General features: G+C 37.9%; 1 protein-coding gene across 1 annotated transcript in view; it reads left to right on the forward strand.

Annotated features, from left to right (window-relative positions):
* The window catches only part of LOC139126128 (aldehyde dehydrogenase 1A1-like), a 43637-nt gene that overhangs the window by 12868 nt on the left and 11604 nt on the right, over positions 1 to 19165 (forward strand). The window contains exons 2-8 of the mRNA XM_070692178.1: positions 737 to 841; positions 2162 to 2302; positions 6387 to 6513; positions 14017 to 14207; positions 14546 to 14659; positions 16709 to 16814; positions 17767 to 17954. Of these exons, the coding sequence (XP_070548279.1) occupies positions 737 to 841; positions 2162 to 2302; positions 6387 to 6513; positions 14017 to 14207; positions 14546 to 14659; positions 16709 to 16814; positions 17767 to 17954 (972 nt within the window). The remainder of the gene's footprint in view (positions 1 to 736; positions 842 to 2161; positions 2303 to 6386; positions 6514 to 14016; positions 14208 to 14545; positions 14660 to 16708; positions 16815 to 17766; positions 17955 to 19165) is intronic.

The raw sequence follows: 19165 nt of genomic DNA on the forward strand, positions 1-19165 counted from the left end.
ACATGTTCGTATGAGTAAAATCACTTATTTTTTCTTGAAATTGTGAAAATGTTCCCGAATCATCTGCATGAATTAGTGATTTTTAACTGTCTTTCTCACGGGCATGTTCGTGATTTGGATTCGCAACCAGCCTAAGGCTAATAGTTTGTAGCCTAAATTTCGTCGAACTGCGTAGGTATGTATCACCTGCCCGATCATACCATGTAGGTGAAAAAGATATTCTCTTTCCAGTGCTGTAGTCAAACACTGACCCAACGATGAAGGAGTTTACGTTCTGAAACTTGTATAAAGACTGTCGTTTACGACTGCAAAATAACCATGAATTCCGCAAGTCGAGGCTACAAGATAAGTTCATGCACTAAACTGCTTGGACTCTTCTATTTTCTGAAGTTTGTGAGAACAAAATCAACATACCTTGTCATATGTGGCCATTAATATCATTTGAGTTCATTTGCACTTTTTCTTATGTCTTTCAGTGTAAATGTTTTATGAATGCCTTTCAGTTTAAAATGGATATTTTAAAAAACGAAATGTCTGATGAAATAGTTGTTAACATCAGCCTCTACGCATGAAAATATCACAAACTTACTTTATTAGTGTCTGGCATCGGTCAACAAGAAGTTCGTGCTTACACAAAATTTAATGTACTTACTCATAATACATGTATTAATATTAGTTTGTATGAAATATGGTTTGTATGAAACATATTCATTTCTTTTCATGCATGTTATTACAGCTCTTCATCAACAATGAGTTTGTTAACTCAACAAGTGGTAAAACATTTCCAACCATCAACCCATCAACTGGAGAGAAGATCTGTGATGTTCAAGAAGCGGATAAGGTCATTTGCACTATTTATATAACAAATCTTCAACCACCATGGATAATTAGCTTTCCTCCGAGTTGATAGCTCCGCTGTCAGAGACACGGGGCCTACTTTGTCGGGCATTCAGCTCGTATTGTCCGTTGTTCCGTCAATTCACACTAAAACTGCTAACCCCTGGTCTAAAAATGTTCAGACTCGGACAAAAAGTCTTTAAGAATGACCTTACTAAGATACTGATATGAGAATGAAATGCTAAATTTTAGTCTATTCTTCTTTTTTGATGAACAAGTCTTTTCTTATACTCTCTGGTGTCATAGTTGTCAAAGTGGATGAGTTATCTTCACATTCGTTAAAATTGATTTTTTTTCTCAAGTTTTTGTCCACTTTTTCAAAAGTTTACTTCTCTAAAACTACTTGCATAATAGCTGCCGATAACTATATTCAGCTTGTTCAAATAACTAAATTTGCATGGTCGCTTTTCATGTCATTTCCTGTTTTTAGATATCTCTAATATAACTACAGTGTGACAACTGTAAATTTTAATATAATATGAAACTTTCGAGCAATGTCCTCATTAAGATGGTTAAAAATTTTCAGAAGATTGCAAAATGCAATTTTGAATTTTTTCATACACTTTGTTAAGGTTTTCTTGAAAACGATCATTTGTCTCAAAGCCACCCGTGCAAAATTTCGGGTATAAATTTTCCCAGGGATGACCTGATTCAGTTTTGTTCAAAGTCTGATGAAATATGCATGTTGAAAGTCTTGGCATAAAATATTAACACTTAGAATACTTTATGTTTCCTCAGTAAAGCCAAACTGTAACTTCCACGTAAAATGTTAACTGAGAAGAAATACTTAAATCGCAACAGTGGCTGGTAAATTATTCTTTTAGAATTGTGCATGACCAGCCGTACAATAATGCATTATTTGTATAAGTTTGATGATATATTTCGAATATTCCATTACCATTACACAGTTTGTGTTACAGCAGTCTTCTTGAAATGTCATCAGATTCATACGTTCTGGTTCAATGAGATGTACGGCTGTTAACTGTGCAATATTAAAATACTCAATGCAAGTTTACTCTTTGATATTCATCGGATATACACGCTGAGTACATACATTGTTTTCATAATGCCATCAGTAATATAACGTATTATGTGTTACCTTAACTGGAAGATCGGACAACTGCTGAGTATGATCACTGTCAAAAAATGTCATAATGACATCGATAATATATTTTTATTTGTTTAAAACCGTAATTTAGCGATTAGACGATTGACTTTGAGTACATCTACAATGACGTCGGTAATATATTTTATTCTGTGTTAGGCCGATGTTGATATTGCAGTGAGGGCTGCCAGAAAAGCATTTCAGCTTGGCTCGCCGTGGAGAAACATGGATCCTTTTGCAAGGGGAAAACTTCTGTACAAACTTGCAGATTTGATTGAACGGGAAAAAGAATACTTGGCTGTAAGTTATAAATAATCATTTTCCTCGACACCTTTTCAAACATCGGTGCTAAGCATTTTTATTTACTTAGTATAATTTGTATTCTTTTTTGCCGTACATATCTTATATTAAGTCTTATCCAACTTTGGTTCTTTCATTTATTTATTGAATCGTCAAATCAGCATTTTTTATCACTCGGAGATTTGGATGTAGTGGTACGATACTTGTTTTTTGTGTTTAATTTGATTTATTTGGCAAATTATTTATGAAAACAAAAACAGAGGATATACACAAATAAAACAATGAAACCAACATTTTAAAAAAATGAAAATAACTTGCTGATTATTACACAAAATAGTTAAAACCTAATTTCCATTCATGTACGCAAGTTAAAGTAGACGAAAATAATACTAAAATAATGTAAGCCAATACAACAATCGATGCAGGACTAGCAGAAAATCCACATAAATCAAAAAGTACAGCAAACAGAATATAAAGTACCCTTAGCCGTCGAGTTTTGAGTACAGGTAAATTTAACCTTTTTTGAAAGCCCGTAAGCATTGGCTTGTGTACTAAATAGTAAATGGAATATAATTCCAAGATTAAGCTCCTGAAATCAGGAATGAATGTTGTATATGAGAACCAAAGGCCAGAGAACGAAAAGAATATGAACTTGATCTGGTGTGGTATCTAAATACTATTCCGTAGTATTTTTCTTTGTTCAGCACGGAAAATACTCATTACGTGATGACCGTGTCACCACGCCTCAAAGACTAGCGGTGACACGGTCATCACGTCATGAGTATTTTCCGATCCGAACGAAAAAATAGGGAATAATATATTTATCACATGCACAAGCCAAGAATTGATTACTTTTTGCAAAATAAAAGGGGTTTTCAACAACAATTCGGCTTTTAAACTTCTGAACTACTTTTAGAATAAAATTAATATGCCGTGGCGAGTTGTCAATCATCTAGTCGTCGGTTGCTTAGGCGAGGAACACGGCGCTTAAGTTTGTGTTCGGAGCAAATCCAAGATGGCCTCGCACAACGCGTGCCTTTTGCGAAGTTCTACACGATTTCAAAGATAGCAAAGTTATCATTTTTCGAGAACAAAAATCTACTGAATCTCAACAGCGCCAACACTGTGTAACGTAGCGTCGGACAGTACTCTGGTTGCTACACTTACGGAACGCACTGTCATTAATGTGACAAGCTTTAAGAGGCTTAGCGTGCGCCCTTGCTGTGGAAACTGCATATTATCGCATGAAAGTACTCTGTGCCTCGAAAATTCTTGCAGAGGTGGGGTCTGTACGGATACGATTCCCCATATTGGTAACAAAACTAACACATAAGGACTCAGAATTTGCTAAGTGGATGTATTATGACTGACTTTTACAAATTTTCACGTCTGACAATATTTTTATCGCGGGAGATCGCGGGAGGACTACGGGCCGCCATGTTGTTTGTTTACGTTGACGAGCACATCGAAGATCGAAGAAAAAATAATGCGGTGGACCAAAATCGATGATATAGACGCGGTTGTCGTGACGTAGAACGACCAGAGTATAAATATCGGTATTTTCTGCTGGAAGGCGACAAACTTGCTTTGACTTTGGTATGTGATAATAATCGTGATACTTTACTGTTAATTTTAAACTATTCAGAGAAATACCTGTAGAAGTGATTTATTTTAAACTGGTCAACTCTTTGTTCCCCAGGCCGCTACTCTAGTGTGTTTTATCGGTAAGTTGAGAGCAAATGTAACTAAATTGTTTTGGGAATACTGTAAGTTTGACCAAGTACGCTTTGCTAAACTTGAAAAGCAAAATGTACAAGTATAGTCATAATGACATTGAATGAAGGTATAGACGCCGATTTTATCGTTGTTGTTATTTTTATGATCACCATCATATAAGCACAAGGAAATAAAAACTTTATAAGAATAAAGGAGGTAATTTACTCACGTCATAAACTTTTGCTGGAACCTCATCCACGGACGCTCTGCTCTTAATAAGCTATTTTAAGTCCGAAATGTATAATGACAAAGTTCGAAAAAAATATTTTTGGACGGAATACTTTTCTGGGTGATATTTGTTACTCGATCATTTTATATAACACTTACTTTGAGAGAAGAGTTAACAGTAAATTTGTATACGATAATGATAAGTATATCAGAATCATTAGGCACGCCGGAGCTCTACAGTCACTTGAATCGGATTTATCAGAAGATTCAGAACCTTCACTAGCCAAGCGATGTTTCTTCGGGCAAGGGATCCGGATCCCCGATGACCGTGTGATTGATAAGCGGCTTAACATGGTTGTAAAATGATAGACAAATCATAAAATTCATGATGAAAATGCCTATGAGATTCCAAAACCTCGGCTTACAATACATTACCTCGCATTTGTTTTGTTTTCAGAAAAAGGTTATGTTTGACGGACAATAAAGGGATGGCAACACATTTTGACTTTAAATGGCAATTATACTTTTTTACGTGCAAAAGTAAGAGTATCATTTCCTCAGCGATGCCGAAACCAGTGTTTACCGTAGAATGGTAGTTATCTGGAGAACAGAATTTTGCGATAATACGAGCAATATTACGGTAATGTGTGATTTTATGGCAAAAAAGGAAGTAGATCGATATTATAGGTAACACGATCATTCAGATGATTGGATTTCCAAATTATCCAATAACGATTTTTTGTTGACTTAACATTCCACCTGTTCCTCATACAGAAACTGGCCTTGTTAGGATTTCCCCTGGTCCACTAATACTACTGTTCTCGATGTTTATCTACAAATGTAAGATCAGCTCAATATTTTGACACTTTCACGAAACGCATACGTGGATGGATAAAATGGCTGCCTTCAGCATTTGTAATGAACCCTATGTACTGGTCAGATGTTAATGTTAAACATGCCCGTAATTAAGTTCTAAGTTATAAAGAGCTGGTATACTATTACAAAGTGCCGTTTGACACGTCATAACAAGTTCCTTCTCAGTGGGTTCTACAGTAGAGGTGGCTTCAGATCAGACGCTACAAGACAGCGAACGATACAGAAAGTATGTGACATAGAGTAGAAGTAAACGTTCATGTACACTGAAACTATATATTGTATAGTAAAGCCGTCGAAAAATACGAACTTCGATCATTTGTTCTCGTCGTGGTACGAAGCAAAAATGACTCAATCGTTAATCGCGACGCAACAACCCGGATGCTCCGCGGCGAGAATAGAGGGAAATCGTCGGGATTGGGGGTTACAGAACTGCAGCAAATCGCTGCCAAACTGTTCAAGTTGGATAGTGTCATATCAGTTCAAGGAAGTGCTTCAGATCAGGTGTCAGTTTGTGTTCTCTAACAGCTTGCCAAAAGCTTAGACTTGCTCCAAGTATATAGGCACATAAGTATCAAAACATATAGGAAATTGAAGGACAAATCATCAGCAGACCGTCGCGCTTATGGTAGGCTGTTGCCTAGATCGTGGGGGTGTACGCGTTGGTTACTCAGCTACCTAGAAAAGCCAGGCAACTTGGGCCAGTCTACCACAAGCTTTAAACGTTGAGCTAAGTCCGTTTCTAGCTTCATGCTCTAACTAGATGCTAATTGTGTGCATTCAACTCCTCTTTACAGAAAAATAATTGTCATGGTTTTCTCTACCTCCCTTACAGTGCAGTGTAGATCTTGACCTGGTTCAAATCGGTGATACACATTTGTTTGAAGTCATTGTATTACTTAGTTAGTTAGTTAGTTAGTTTGTTTGTTTGTTTGTTTATTTGTTTGTCAGTTTGTTTATTTGTTTGTTTACGTTTATTTGTTCATGAACTTGTTTTTTTGTTGTGGCTCTGATGTCCGGACTACATATATTATAGTTCAGGCTGTATTCAATCATCAATAACAACATCTGACGATTAGACACACACAGGCTGTAGATATTTAGACATAATTTTTGGTAGCCACGAGATGGCGTACTCTTGAGTAAGGATAAAAATACGTAATAACATCTGGTATTATAACCGTATCCGTGCTAGCATTAGGATACTTAAACCTCTCCTTTTGCATTTTAAACGGTAACACTGGAAAAATTGTGACTTATTTTTTAGGCACTTGAAAGCCTTGACAACGGCATGCGATATTGTGAAGCATTGGAAGGGGCAGAGGACGGAAGCAACCTTTTTCGTTATTTTGCTGGATTTGCCGATAAAATCGATGGACGAACCATTCCTGTCGGTGAGATGCTATTTTGTGTTTGGTGGTGGTGGTACAATAGGAAACATGTTAGACTGGGTAGGTCGACTATAGATTAGCCCACACACCTGTGGCTGCGAACTAAAACATATTTTCTTAGGGCTCCAAGTAAAGAGTAATGTATTAATGGACTCCCTAACTCACTTAATTTTCAAACGTAAATCCTCTGTGTCCACTTATCTTCAGTTTTGCCGACTAAATACAAGATAAAGAAAGCCCTGTCCTAATCGACTGAGGCCGATGTTCATTAGTAAGATAGAAGGAAATGCCAAGACGTTGGTATAAACTTATCAAGTCTCGCTCGGTTTAATCTTCTGTACCCGGTATACAGCACAAATTACCACAGCTCGTCTTTTCAATGACGCAGACGTTCATGTTTACATGAAATTCCAGCTATTTTCACTATTGTCAACTGACTTGGCTCACAATGTCAGGCACCATAAAATTACGCTGATTCAGAGCAGGAAAATCTAGGGAAAAAAAGATAGGAAAGTTTCGTTGTATTTATAGCAAATTTACACCTTGCAATGTCTTGTTCTGTGCTGTAAATTACGACTCTGCGATGTTCCTTTCGTAATAATATAATTGTATCGTAAACACACACATATTTACGCATATTTAATTATCGTATAATATATATATATATATATTAATATATATATATATATATATATATATATTGTTACGACCACGAGCAGTCGACAAGGCAAAAATGAATGTGGTCGTCTAATGCTTTTTTTAAACAAGTGAAACGACTCCAAACAGACCCGCTGGCCGCAACAAAAGATGGTCAAACAAAGGAATGGTCAAACAAGGAAACTATACACAATAATATGGTTAAAATGTCTTATCCTTATTTAATCACAGAGTGTCTCGCAATGACAGCAAAAGAAACAACTATTTACAATATTGAAATTATTTGTACTACGAGCGTGACCAGGTATGAACAAAAAAACTTGTTTAAACTTTAGAAAATTAACAGAATGTTCACAGACCCGACGACGAGAGCTCTCTCCTCACTGTAGTCACGCTGGTTCTCAGTGCCCACTCCGTTCCGCGACGCGTCAGTCCACGGGAAACAGCCACAGAGCTGGACACACAGGTTCAGACAATATTCAGCAGTTTGACGCACAAGTTCAGACAATAATCCACGTGGAAGTCACAACAAGAAACTCTTACCACTAAGACGTTTCTTAATTACAGGAATGTACTCACAGGCAAGTTACTAGAACTTCTTTAGACGTCTACAGCTACACAAAGTTATTTCCAGAACGCAGTCATAGTTTTCAGCACCAGCAAGTCGACTCAGACAAAAGCCAGTCAAACCGGGCTCTGTCTTCAAAACTGAGAGGCTCCGCTCCGTGGACGTGGATATCCGACGACGCTCTACACGTGGCACGTGTAAAGGTTTATATACGGCAAAAGAAATAATTTATTCACAACACCTGGTCACGCAAACAAACTGCAAAAATACATTATTTATCATCACCTGGTCACGCAAATAAGCAAAAGAAAACAAAAGGATCCAACTATGTCACATGGTCACAAGAAAAAAGATTATAGAGGGCGTTTCTGTCGTAACACCTCCCCCTCAAAAAAAGAAACGTCGCCATAGTGACGTTTGTTTTGTTTTGTTTTTCCAGAAGAATTACAACAATTACTATAAGTTAATTCTCATACATAGCTGTAAAAGGATTGAAAATGACACAAGTATATTGCAAAACTCTGGTTTTATATCCTTGACAGAGTATCGGCAATAACATTCTCTTTGCCAGATATATGCACAATTTTTAAGGGATATGGCTGTAGTAATAAACTCCATCGAAATAAACGTTGACTTCTCGTTTTAAATTTGTCTAAGAAGACAAGTGGATTATGGTCGGTGTACACAATAATATCATCAACTCCATTAGTAACATAGATTTCAAAGTGTTGTAGTGCCAACACTAGACTCAATGCTTCCTTTTCAATGGTGGAGTAAATTTTCTGATGTTTGTTGAGTTTTCTAGAGTAATAGCCTACAGGATGATCTAAACCATATTCATCCTCTTGTAAACATACAGCACCAACAGCAACATCACTAGCATCAATGGCCAATTTGAATTGTTTGTTGAAGTCGGGTGCTACCAGGACTGGCTTATTGATTAAAAGTGCTTTGATTTTATCAAAAGCTTCTTGACATGCTGCAGACCATACAAATTTTACATTTTTTTTCAAAAGGTCTGTAAGTGGGGCAACAATGCTACTAAAGTTAGCACAAAATTTACGGTAAAAGCCAGACATCCCCAAAAATCTCATGACTTCTCGCTTAGAAGTTGGTACGGGGAATTGAACAATGGCCTGTACTTTGCATTGCTGCGGTGCCACAGCACCCTGACCTATGGTCTGTCCAAGATATGTAACTTTGGCTTTTGCAAACTCACTTTTTTGTAGATTAACTACTAGTCCGGCTCTATCAAGCTTCTGAAATATCTCAGATAGATGACTAAGGTGATCTTTCCAAGACATACTGTATATCAAAAGGTCATCAAGATACACCACGCAAAAATGTAAACCAAATATTAACTTATTCATTAAACGCTGGAAAGTAGCCGGTGCGTTTTTCATTCCGAAAGGCATGACTCGAAATTGATACAACCCATCAGGTGTAACAAAAGCTGAAATCTCTTTGGCGCGATCAGTTAAAGGGACTTGCCAATAGCCCTTCTGTAGGTCGATTTTTGTTACATATATGGATTTCCCAATTTTATTTATACAATCTTCGATATGTGGGATAGGATAAGAATCTGTACGTGTTACCGAGTTAACTTTACGAAAGTCGACACAGAATCTTACTGATCCGCCTGCTTTTGGCACAAGTATAATAGGGGAGCTCCAGCTACTTTCACTTGGTTCAATAAGTTTGTGTTCTAACAGATACTGGACCTCTTCTCGTATTTGTGCTAATTTTGTTGGATTTACTCTGTAAGGACTTTGCTTTATAGGTTTAGCGTCACCAATATCAACGTCGTGGGATGTTAAAGATGTACATCCGGGCTCATCAGTAAAAAGTCTTGGATAATCGTTAATAAGTTTGGTGACATCTTTATTTTGTCATCCGACAAATGACCCAATTTCACATTTAAATCAGCTAAAATGTCAGAGTTCGACAATTTTGTAGATTGAATTTCTACATTCTCTTCATTTGCTTCATTTTCACTTCGGTCAACCACAACTGTGGCACAACTTGCCTTTTGTAAGGAGGGCCCATTCTCCCTTTTATAATACCTTTTAAGTATGTTAGCATGGCACACCCGACGGACTTTACGACGATCAGGAGTGCTAATGATATAATTTACATCATTTAATTTCTTCTCCACTTTATATGGACCACTAAATTTAGCTGACAAAGGATCACCAATGATAGGCAGCAAAACCAACACATCATCACCTGGTCTGAATGTACGCTCTTTACTGGTTTTGTCATATTGTGCCTTCATAGTTTCTTGGGTTGACTTTAAGTGTTTCTTTGCCTAATCGCAAGCTTTATAAAGTCTCTCTCTGTATGAGCTGACATAATCTAAAATATTGTTCTCATGAATTTCATTAAGAAACATGTCTTTCACAAACTTCAAAGGGCCCCTAACTTCATGTCCATATATTAATTCAAATGGGCTAAAGCCGGTCGACTCGTTTTTTGCATCCCTTGCAGCAAATAGCACAAATGGAATTCCTTTATCCCAGTCACTCTCATTCTCCAAACAGTAAGCCCTTAACATGTTTTTGAGAGTTTGGTGGTATCTTTCAAGGGCTCCCTGTGACTGTGGGTGATAGGCAGACGAGTTCAATTGCTTTATTCCTAGTTGATGCATCACTTCTTGGAATATACCAGACATGAAATTGCTTCCCTGATCAGATTGTATTTCTTTTGGTAACCCATATCTCGTAAAGAACTGGGTGAGAGCTTCTATTACTGCTTTCGCATTAATTTTCCTCAGGGGAAAGGCTTCGGGATATCTGGTAGATATATCCATTATAGTCAGCAAATATTGACTACCTGATTTGGTTTTCGAGAGGGGTCCGACACAATCAATCAGTATTTTCGTAAATGGCTCATCAAAGGCTGGTATTGGTATCAAAGGGACTGGCTTAATGGCAGGCTGTGGTTTACCTATCATTTGACATGCATGGCATGTTCGACAGTACTCTACTACGTCAGTACGCAATTTTGGCCAATAAAATTGGTCCCTGATTCTACTTAGAGTCTTTCTTATACCTACATGTCCTGCCATGGGAACATCATGAGCTAATTTCAATATTTCAGAACGATAACACTTTGGCACAACTATCTGATGTTTGACAGACAACATGTCATCGGCGACAACTCTAGGGGGTCTCCATTTTCTCATCAGTACATCTGCCTTAATGTAATAACACTCTGGAAGTTTATCAGCCTCTGCTTCAGTACAAGCAGTAGACAATAGACACTGTAATGTTTGATCAGATCTCTGCTCTCTAATTAGAGAATTCTTATCAAAAGTCAATTTTGTAGAATCATCATGAGAATCGTCTAAATTATTAAAGAAAGTTTCAGCAAGCCAGACCCCATCCTCAGAAAAACTATCCGGTTCGGCTTCATTTTGCTTTGCTTTATGCGTCATAGACCTGGTTAATACACAGGACGGAAATATACCTGGATATTCATGGTCTAAGCTTTCAGTCTCATCTTTAGTGTTAGGTTTCACTGTTACAATAGGGGAAGTGCACACCTTACTCCCAGCCAAATCATTCCCAAGGAGGAAATCGACGCCCTCTACGGGTAAACTTTGAACTACCCCTACAGTTACTTTACCAGAAATAAGATCAGACTTTAAGTGAATATCATACAGAGGAACGGGTGCATAATTACCATCTATACCCTTTATCAGCACACTAGCACTAACAACATTGGCAGTATTTCCAGGTAAAACATTTGATAACATCAATGATTGTGCTGCCCCTGTATCTCTGAGAATTACCACTGGTGTGACGTCACTGCCAGAAATGGACTTGACCTCTCCCTTTGATATAAAATCTTTATAACTTTCAGGTACAATATCATCAAGACGACCGTCGTTTGTGTATTTAGCGGCAATCTTAGAAGAGGTGTTCAACTCATGTAATCTATCGGGAAGTGGATTATCACAGCTGGGTGCGATGTTAACAAAGGCTATGGGCTTGGTGGCAGACTTTTGATTTTCCTCCCTTTTAAGTTTGAAACATTGGGATTTAATGTGTGCCCTACTTTACCACAATGATAACAAACGGGCCCTTTACCAAATCCTGAATTTCTATTTTTGCTTTCACGGTTAGTTTGCCCTGCCCTTGCTGATTTATCACTACCACCCTGCGTTTGTATTGCAGACTTCTGACTATTCTTATCTTTCATTTTTGACCATTTAGGAACATAGGAGGTATTGCTAATTTTATGAGTTAGTTCATAATCATCGGCAATCACAGCTGCTCGATTTAAATCGAACACCTGATGTTCATTTAAATGAGTTTTAATATCTAAAGGAACACTGTTTTTAAATTCCTCCATTAAAACAATTTCTCTCAAGTTTTCAAACTCTTTCTCTTTCTGGAGAGACCTATACCACTTATCAACAGGAGCTCTTTTTCTCTGGCGAATTCAACATAAGTCTGTGTGGACTGCCGTTGCAAATTACGAAATTTCTGGCGATACGCTTCTGGTACTAGCTCGTACGCTGATAAAATGGCTTTCTTGACTACTTCATAATCCTGAGACTGAACATCAGATAAAGATGAAAAGATTTCTTGGGCTTTTCCCACCAGTACACTCTGTAACAAAATGGTCCAGTAACGAACAGGCCAATTTAAACAATTCGCTACTTTCTCAAATGCCAAGAAATACGTTTCCACATCAGTTTCAGAGAATTTTGGTACAAGTTTGATATATTTAGTAACGTCAAAAGTAGGTTCGGATTTAATAACCTTTAGATTTCCTTTGGGATCTACATGACTTAATTGCAATTCCAGTTCCAACCTCCTTATTTCAAATTGTTCCCTTTCCTTTTCTCTCTCTGCCTGTAATATTGCTAGCTCTCTTTTACGCAACTCTTTCTCTCTTTCTAATGCAATTTTAGCCAATTCAACCTCATTGTTTGTTTCCTTCTCAGTCTCAACCCCTGCTTCAGGAAACTCTAATTCAAATTCGGTAGCTAGAAGGTTAAAAATTTCTGCTTTGCGCATCGATGGGGAGACTTCAACTCCGACAGAATTTGCTAAACTTTTTAAGTCAGCTTTCTTCATTCCCCTTAATTCTTCAATAGTTACACTCTCTTGCGCGGTAGCCATTATAATGAAAAATATCAAAACGATATAACGATGAATCCTTTTTTTGACCATCTAGTAATAACAAAACTCAAGTATTTCGCAGAATTACGAAACTGGAGTTTAACTGGATCCCGGACGAGCCCCCAATTTGTTACGACCACGAGCAGTCGACAAGGCAAAAATGAATGTGGTCGTCTAATGCTTTTTTTAAACAAGTGAAACGACTCCAAACAGACCCGCTGGCCGCAACAAAAGATGGTCAAACAAAGGAAACTATACACAATAATATGGTTAAAAATGTCTTATCCTTATTTAATCACAGAGTGTCTCGCAATGACAGCAAAAGAAACAACTATTTACAATATTGAAATTATTTGTACTACGAGCGTGACCAGGTATGAACAAAAAAACTTGTTTAAACTTTAGAAAATTAACAGAATGTTCACAGACCCGACGACGAGAGCTCTCTCCTCACTGTAGTCACGCTGGTTCTCAGTGCCCACTCCGTTCCGCGACGCGTCAGTCCACGGGAAACAGCCACAGAGCTGGACAAACAGGTTCAGACAATATTCAGCAGTTTGACGCACAAGTTCAGACAATAATCCACGTGGAAGTCACAACAAGAAACTCTTACCACTAAGACGTTTCTTAATTACAGGATGTACTCACAGGCAAGTTACTAGAACTTCTTTAGACGTCTACAGCTACACAAAGTTATTTCCAGAACGCAGTCATAGTTTTCAGCACCAGCAAGTCGACTCAGACAAAAGCCAGTCAAAACCGGGCTCTGTCTTCAAAACTGAGAGGCTCCGCTCCGTGGACGTGGATATCCGACGACGCTCTACACGTGGCACGTGTAAAGGTTTATATACGGCAAAAGAAATAATTTATTCACAACACCTGGTCACGCAAACAAACTGCAAAAATACATTATTTATCATCACCTGGTCACGCAGATAAGCAAAAGAAAACAAAAGGATCCAACTATGTCACATGGTCACAAGAAAAAAAAACTATAGAGGGCGTTTCTGTCGTAACAATATATATATATATATATATATATTCATATATGATTTAATGGTAAATATGTACGATTATGGTAAATATGTACGAATCAATAAATTTTATACTTTGCAAATTTTACGTTGCACAATTCAATCTTGATCACAGATGGTCCGTATTTGAGTTACACTCGTACTGAACCAATTGGTGTTTGTGGAGCGCTCTTACCGTGGAACTTCCCCTTGGGAATTACGATTTGGAAGATTAGTCAAGCTTTAGCATGTGGCAATACAGTCATATTGAAGCCATCAGAGGAAACACCACTCACTGCATTATATGTTGCATCTTTAGTTTTAGAGGTACTGTACTTTCAGATTTCATCATAATATACTTTGCCTGAATAGAGCCACTTGATTTGCTGAAGCTGAGAGAATCCTGTCGTACGCGACAATTAAACATCGAATGAAATGGTTTCCTCTGGCATGATGAAATTCGTAATCTGTAGAAAATCATTTTACATATGCTGCTTTGGAGATGACATGAAGATTAATTACACTTCTTAGTTTCTTTTTTTCTCAAGCCGTAGGACAAATAAACCAACAATATCATTTTCTTGTGAAACATAGTCACTGCACACATACAAAACAGAGCATTTGCTGACTAATTCATCAGTTTCTTCTGTGGTTTCTGTCACAAGGCTGGATTTCCTCCTGGTGTTGTCAACGTTTTACCAGGATATGGCTCGACAGCTGGTGCTGCCATTGCAGAACACATGGATGTGGATAAACTGTTCTTCACTGGAACTATTGAGGTATCTCTTCATCATATTTCTCGATCACGGTAAACAATGTGGAACCCATTCTGTGGTATCAATAGAGACGTAGTATATGATTCATCTGGTGCAAACAACCTCAGAACAAATAATGTTCAAGTAATTTTCAGTGCTGTTTTCGTTTCCCAACTAGTCATCCTTTCAATTAAGATGGTTGCTTGAATATTAGCCAAGAATTGGATATTTCGTAAAAATATTATTTTGTTATGAGGTGCAATAATGCCTATGTGGGACAAAAGGAAAAGTAAACAACTATGCCCAATTTATTTCTATTGTAAATTGCAATGTTCAACAAGAATCACTATGCAGATATAAGTCGGTGTTTTTTTCTCGGAGACTCGTTCATTCAATGGAAGGCCGTAGTGTGCCCGTGGCCACAACTCAGCTAGCTGCCTAATATGCGTCTCAATTATATTAAGGCCCAATTAGATGTAACTTTTGGGTTTTTGTTAGATCAGATGTTTTGAAATAAAATGGAACTTATGTAAAATGTAAAAATTTGCGAACAAACGCACAAACATAGATTTTAACGATCGAAAAATTTTAGAGTTGCACGTCAACAATAAGCGCGACAAAAATCCCATAAGCGCCCTTATTTTATAGAGGGAATCCACCACTATTGATTGAAATATTAGTATTATCAAAGTCTGCTAAATAATGGAACATCACATCTCTCCGAAGATAGGATGGTGACTTTTGGTAAGCAAAATGCAAAAAAGATACAGCTAATTGGGAAAGAACATAATTTGCGTTGAGGTGCAATTCACATCAGTCAGGTTGTCCTTAATTTGTCTGTATTCCCTAAGTCATTACTGAGGTATTTAGTTATTATTTAAAACTAGCAGGACGAAAATCTATGCCACTATAATACCGTCAAATATTGTCGTCAAGAATCCTTTTCGTAGAATCTCTTGAGTGAAAGTGCTACTATTCATACTGTACACTTTGTGAGATCCCTTTCCGCATTGGAATGTCAGTAGTCACACTCGGTCACTTTTAATAGGACACAAATGGAATACTTTACACACTCTGACTGGCCTTTCAGTCACAACTCAGATTTATGGGTGAGAATGGGCCATTGACATAACCCAAGAGTGACATTACTCTATTACTGTAACTTTCGGTTAAGTTTTTGTGGTTTTGTTCTGTGCATCTACTGCAGTTTCTTGTTCTACTCCCCAAAGCGTGATGAAAAGTTCAGTTTTTAGCTCATCAATATGCCATATGTGTAGAGCCAGCATTGTTATTATTTAAAATTGAACTCAAGACCAGACTGGAATTCATTTGTAATCTATTATAATGTTTACCGTCTTTTTATACATATTCAGAGTATTTTGCAAAACAGAACATTGTTTTATTCTAGTGATGTGTGAGGGATAGAATAAGAAACACCAGTTAATAAACAGAACAAAACATACTGAAAAGTTGTCCAAAGTTAATGTCCACAGTTACTGTTCTTTTTTACAATTATGTTAATTATGTTCGGTTGTCCTGATGTGTGAGGGAAGTCATCCTGTTCCCATGCCTTGTTCATGTGATCGTTGTTTTTTCTGAGTGTTTTACTAGTTTCCTGTAACAGAAAATATGTCAAAACAACGCTTTCCTTCCGACCGAAAAATCGTTCATTCCCCAATCAGGCCTATTCTATTTTTAAGGGGAGATTTCAAAAGATTTCAAGTCGTAAGGCGGGCATTTGATGCGTTTTCAGTTTGTTTGTTGGACATTTGGAAAAAATCGAGGAATGTTGGGGGATTATCTTGCCCCATTCAGAAGTGTTTGTGAATTCAGCCTAAGGGCATACCCTTCTTGAAACCAATTTCAACACCGAACACACTGGCGGCTATACCTCAAAAATGATCATTTGATGTAGACAAGGTCTTGACCTTAGACCAGGTTTTGTTGAAATTTTATACTCCTTCTATAAGCTATTTCTTTTTCAGTATTATTATGAGCTCTTCACTGTAGGTTCTTCATTTTGATCATCTTACTGTCGTTACTTAAGCCTCTAAAACTCAATCAACTCATTAGGTTGGCAAGAAAGTGAAGATCGCTTCTGCAATGAGTAATCTCAAACGTGTGGCATTACAGCTAGGCGGCAAATCTCCAATTATCATATTTGCGGACACCAGAGACCGTACGTATGACGTATTTCTATCTCCTAGATCTTGTTTTTACGTTGATTTAAATTATAATTATACTCTTAAGTACTGGCTAAAGGGCCTGTAGCTCCACCTTTGACTACGTTTTTTTCACTATAATTTTGGTATTGTATGCCAATCGCAAGACACATGTTGAAACACCTACTGCCTAGCTTGCCAGCATAGCTCAATAACTGGACAATACAATGCTATGTTCACATTTGAATTAGAGTCCGGGCAATATTTAACTTATCAACAATAGCAATGCAGTTCGAGACACGGTTCGAGACCCGGTAGGTCCAGATTAAAAGACTAACTATCAGAGGACGCTGAGTTCGAGACTCTAGCACGGTGTAGTACCCCTGAGCAAGGCTCTCTACTCCCCCATTGCTCCATTGGGTTGTGAGTAAATTGTGGGTACCTCATCCTGTAACTGGGTTCGCCTGTCGGAGGATGAATATAAAAAAAGTATATACATGTGTAGATTGAATAGACAAGCTAAATACTGTGTATCTCAACATGCTTTTGGGAGTAGAACAAGTAATTATTTTTGGCATAGAATGAAAAATAGCATTCCTCAGAAATTACCGATGAACAGCTACTGGTCCTTTAGATGAATCGACGATTTTGAAGGTTGAGGTGATAGTAAAACGTTTCCAAACTTACTCAAGACCTATAAGCGGTTATGTTACGATTGATTTTGTTCATCACCACGGTTTCCCCCTTAGTGGCAACAAATTGGCCTCGAACTCTGGACCGCTGCGTAGACCATCTTTTTGGCACTTGCATTACAAAACAATTTTAGTAACCCTTACTGAGTAAGTGCGTCGTTTCTTTTATACTGAGGTACTCGAAGAAAGTGTTATGATGTTATTTTCTTCAAAGAGAGAGTTTACGGCTGTCCATAATAGTAAACTTCACTTGACTTTTGGTTTTTTTTTATCTCAGCGGACGAGGCTGTGTTAATGGGTCATGATGCGCTGTTCTTCAACACGGGCAGGATTTGCTGTGCTGCTTCTCGCACATTTGTTCAAGAGGAAATCTATGATGAATTTGTGAAACGCAGTATAGAAAAAGCCAAAGCCAGATCAATAGGAAATCCTTTGGTGAATACCGATGCTGAATCGGGTCCTCAGGTGAGATGTTTATATCCTTGTCATTTGACCAAAGCAAGTACCGTATGTCCTTAGAAATCCCTGTGCATATTAATTTTGCTGAGTTTACAGCAGATCAGAGCTACTTAACTATCAACTTTCAGAAGTGTCCTGCCGCAAAGAAAGAGAAAAAGTATCATGTCACGTGAATTTTCAGAAAGAGAGTGTGATATTGTTTAAATCAATCACATGTACATTTTATACAATATCCTTTCGGAATAAATATAGAGTTCTTAGTTAAGGTTGAGCTGCATGATGCCAACACAGTTTTTTTTCAAAGCAATATTTCTCATTAAAGATGACATGAAAACCCCCTCATATTATATATGTTCAAAACGCAGAGACTCTAAAGCACAGACAACTTTCCCCATAGAGCCCTATGGCCGTATAACTTTTCGCCGAGGCTGCTGGGTAAATTTGGAGCTCATGCGCTCATGGCTTACGACCTGACTTGACCCCGCAATATCCAGCGAATTTCAAAATCAATAAACGTAAACAATGGCTAGCGACGGCAAATATTTCGCGTTGTCCCATTGATAAAGGCAATAGAGAACAAACGAAAAACCTCAACAAAAAGACTGCAGCAATCGGATAACTACTTCCCAGCAGAAGGTCATCGAATTGTGCAGCGTGAAACTGTTTTCAGAGGTAATTTTGTGGTGGTATGCCGACGATATGCCGTACGCGTACCTACGTACTGCCATGGGGGGGGGGGGGGGGTCGGGGTGTCGGTAAGGCCTGGACGGGCGTGATCAACATTGTGGTGGCACGGCACACCTTCATGAGTTCATTGGCATATAAGTTGATATTTGCAGGTTTTTTAGGTCTTGAGTGCCACACACACGGCATTGACGTGTCAGCATGGAGGTATGCTTCTCCTCAGTGGGTCTGTCACCGCTCACCTCCTCCATTTTCTAGGACAACTAAGCCAATCCTATGTGTCAAAAGACGGAAAATAGGCTATGCATAAAATCCCGTTCCCTCATTTATAGTCGCGTTCCCGACTTGGTTGTGGGTGGAAATGTTAGGTGATGTATTTAGGTATCTGGGAAAATTAGCGGTTTCAACATGGAAAATCTCATTCAATTTCTCCATGTCCTCTAAAAAGGACAGAAGAAATGCCCAGAAAACTTCGGAAAATCACAAATTTTTGAGAGCGATTTTCAAAAATATGTAATTTACGAACGAAATGA

The sequence above is a fragment of the Ptychodera flava genome (assembly GCF_041260155.1).
Source record: "Ptychodera flava strain L36383 chromosome 3 unlocalized genomic scaffold, AS_Pfla_20210202 Scaffold_26__1_contigs__length_13983176_pilon, whole genome shotgun sequence".
Classification (NCBI taxonomy): Eukaryota; Metazoa; Hemichordata; class Enteropneusta; family Ptychoderidae; genus Ptychodera; species Ptychodera flava.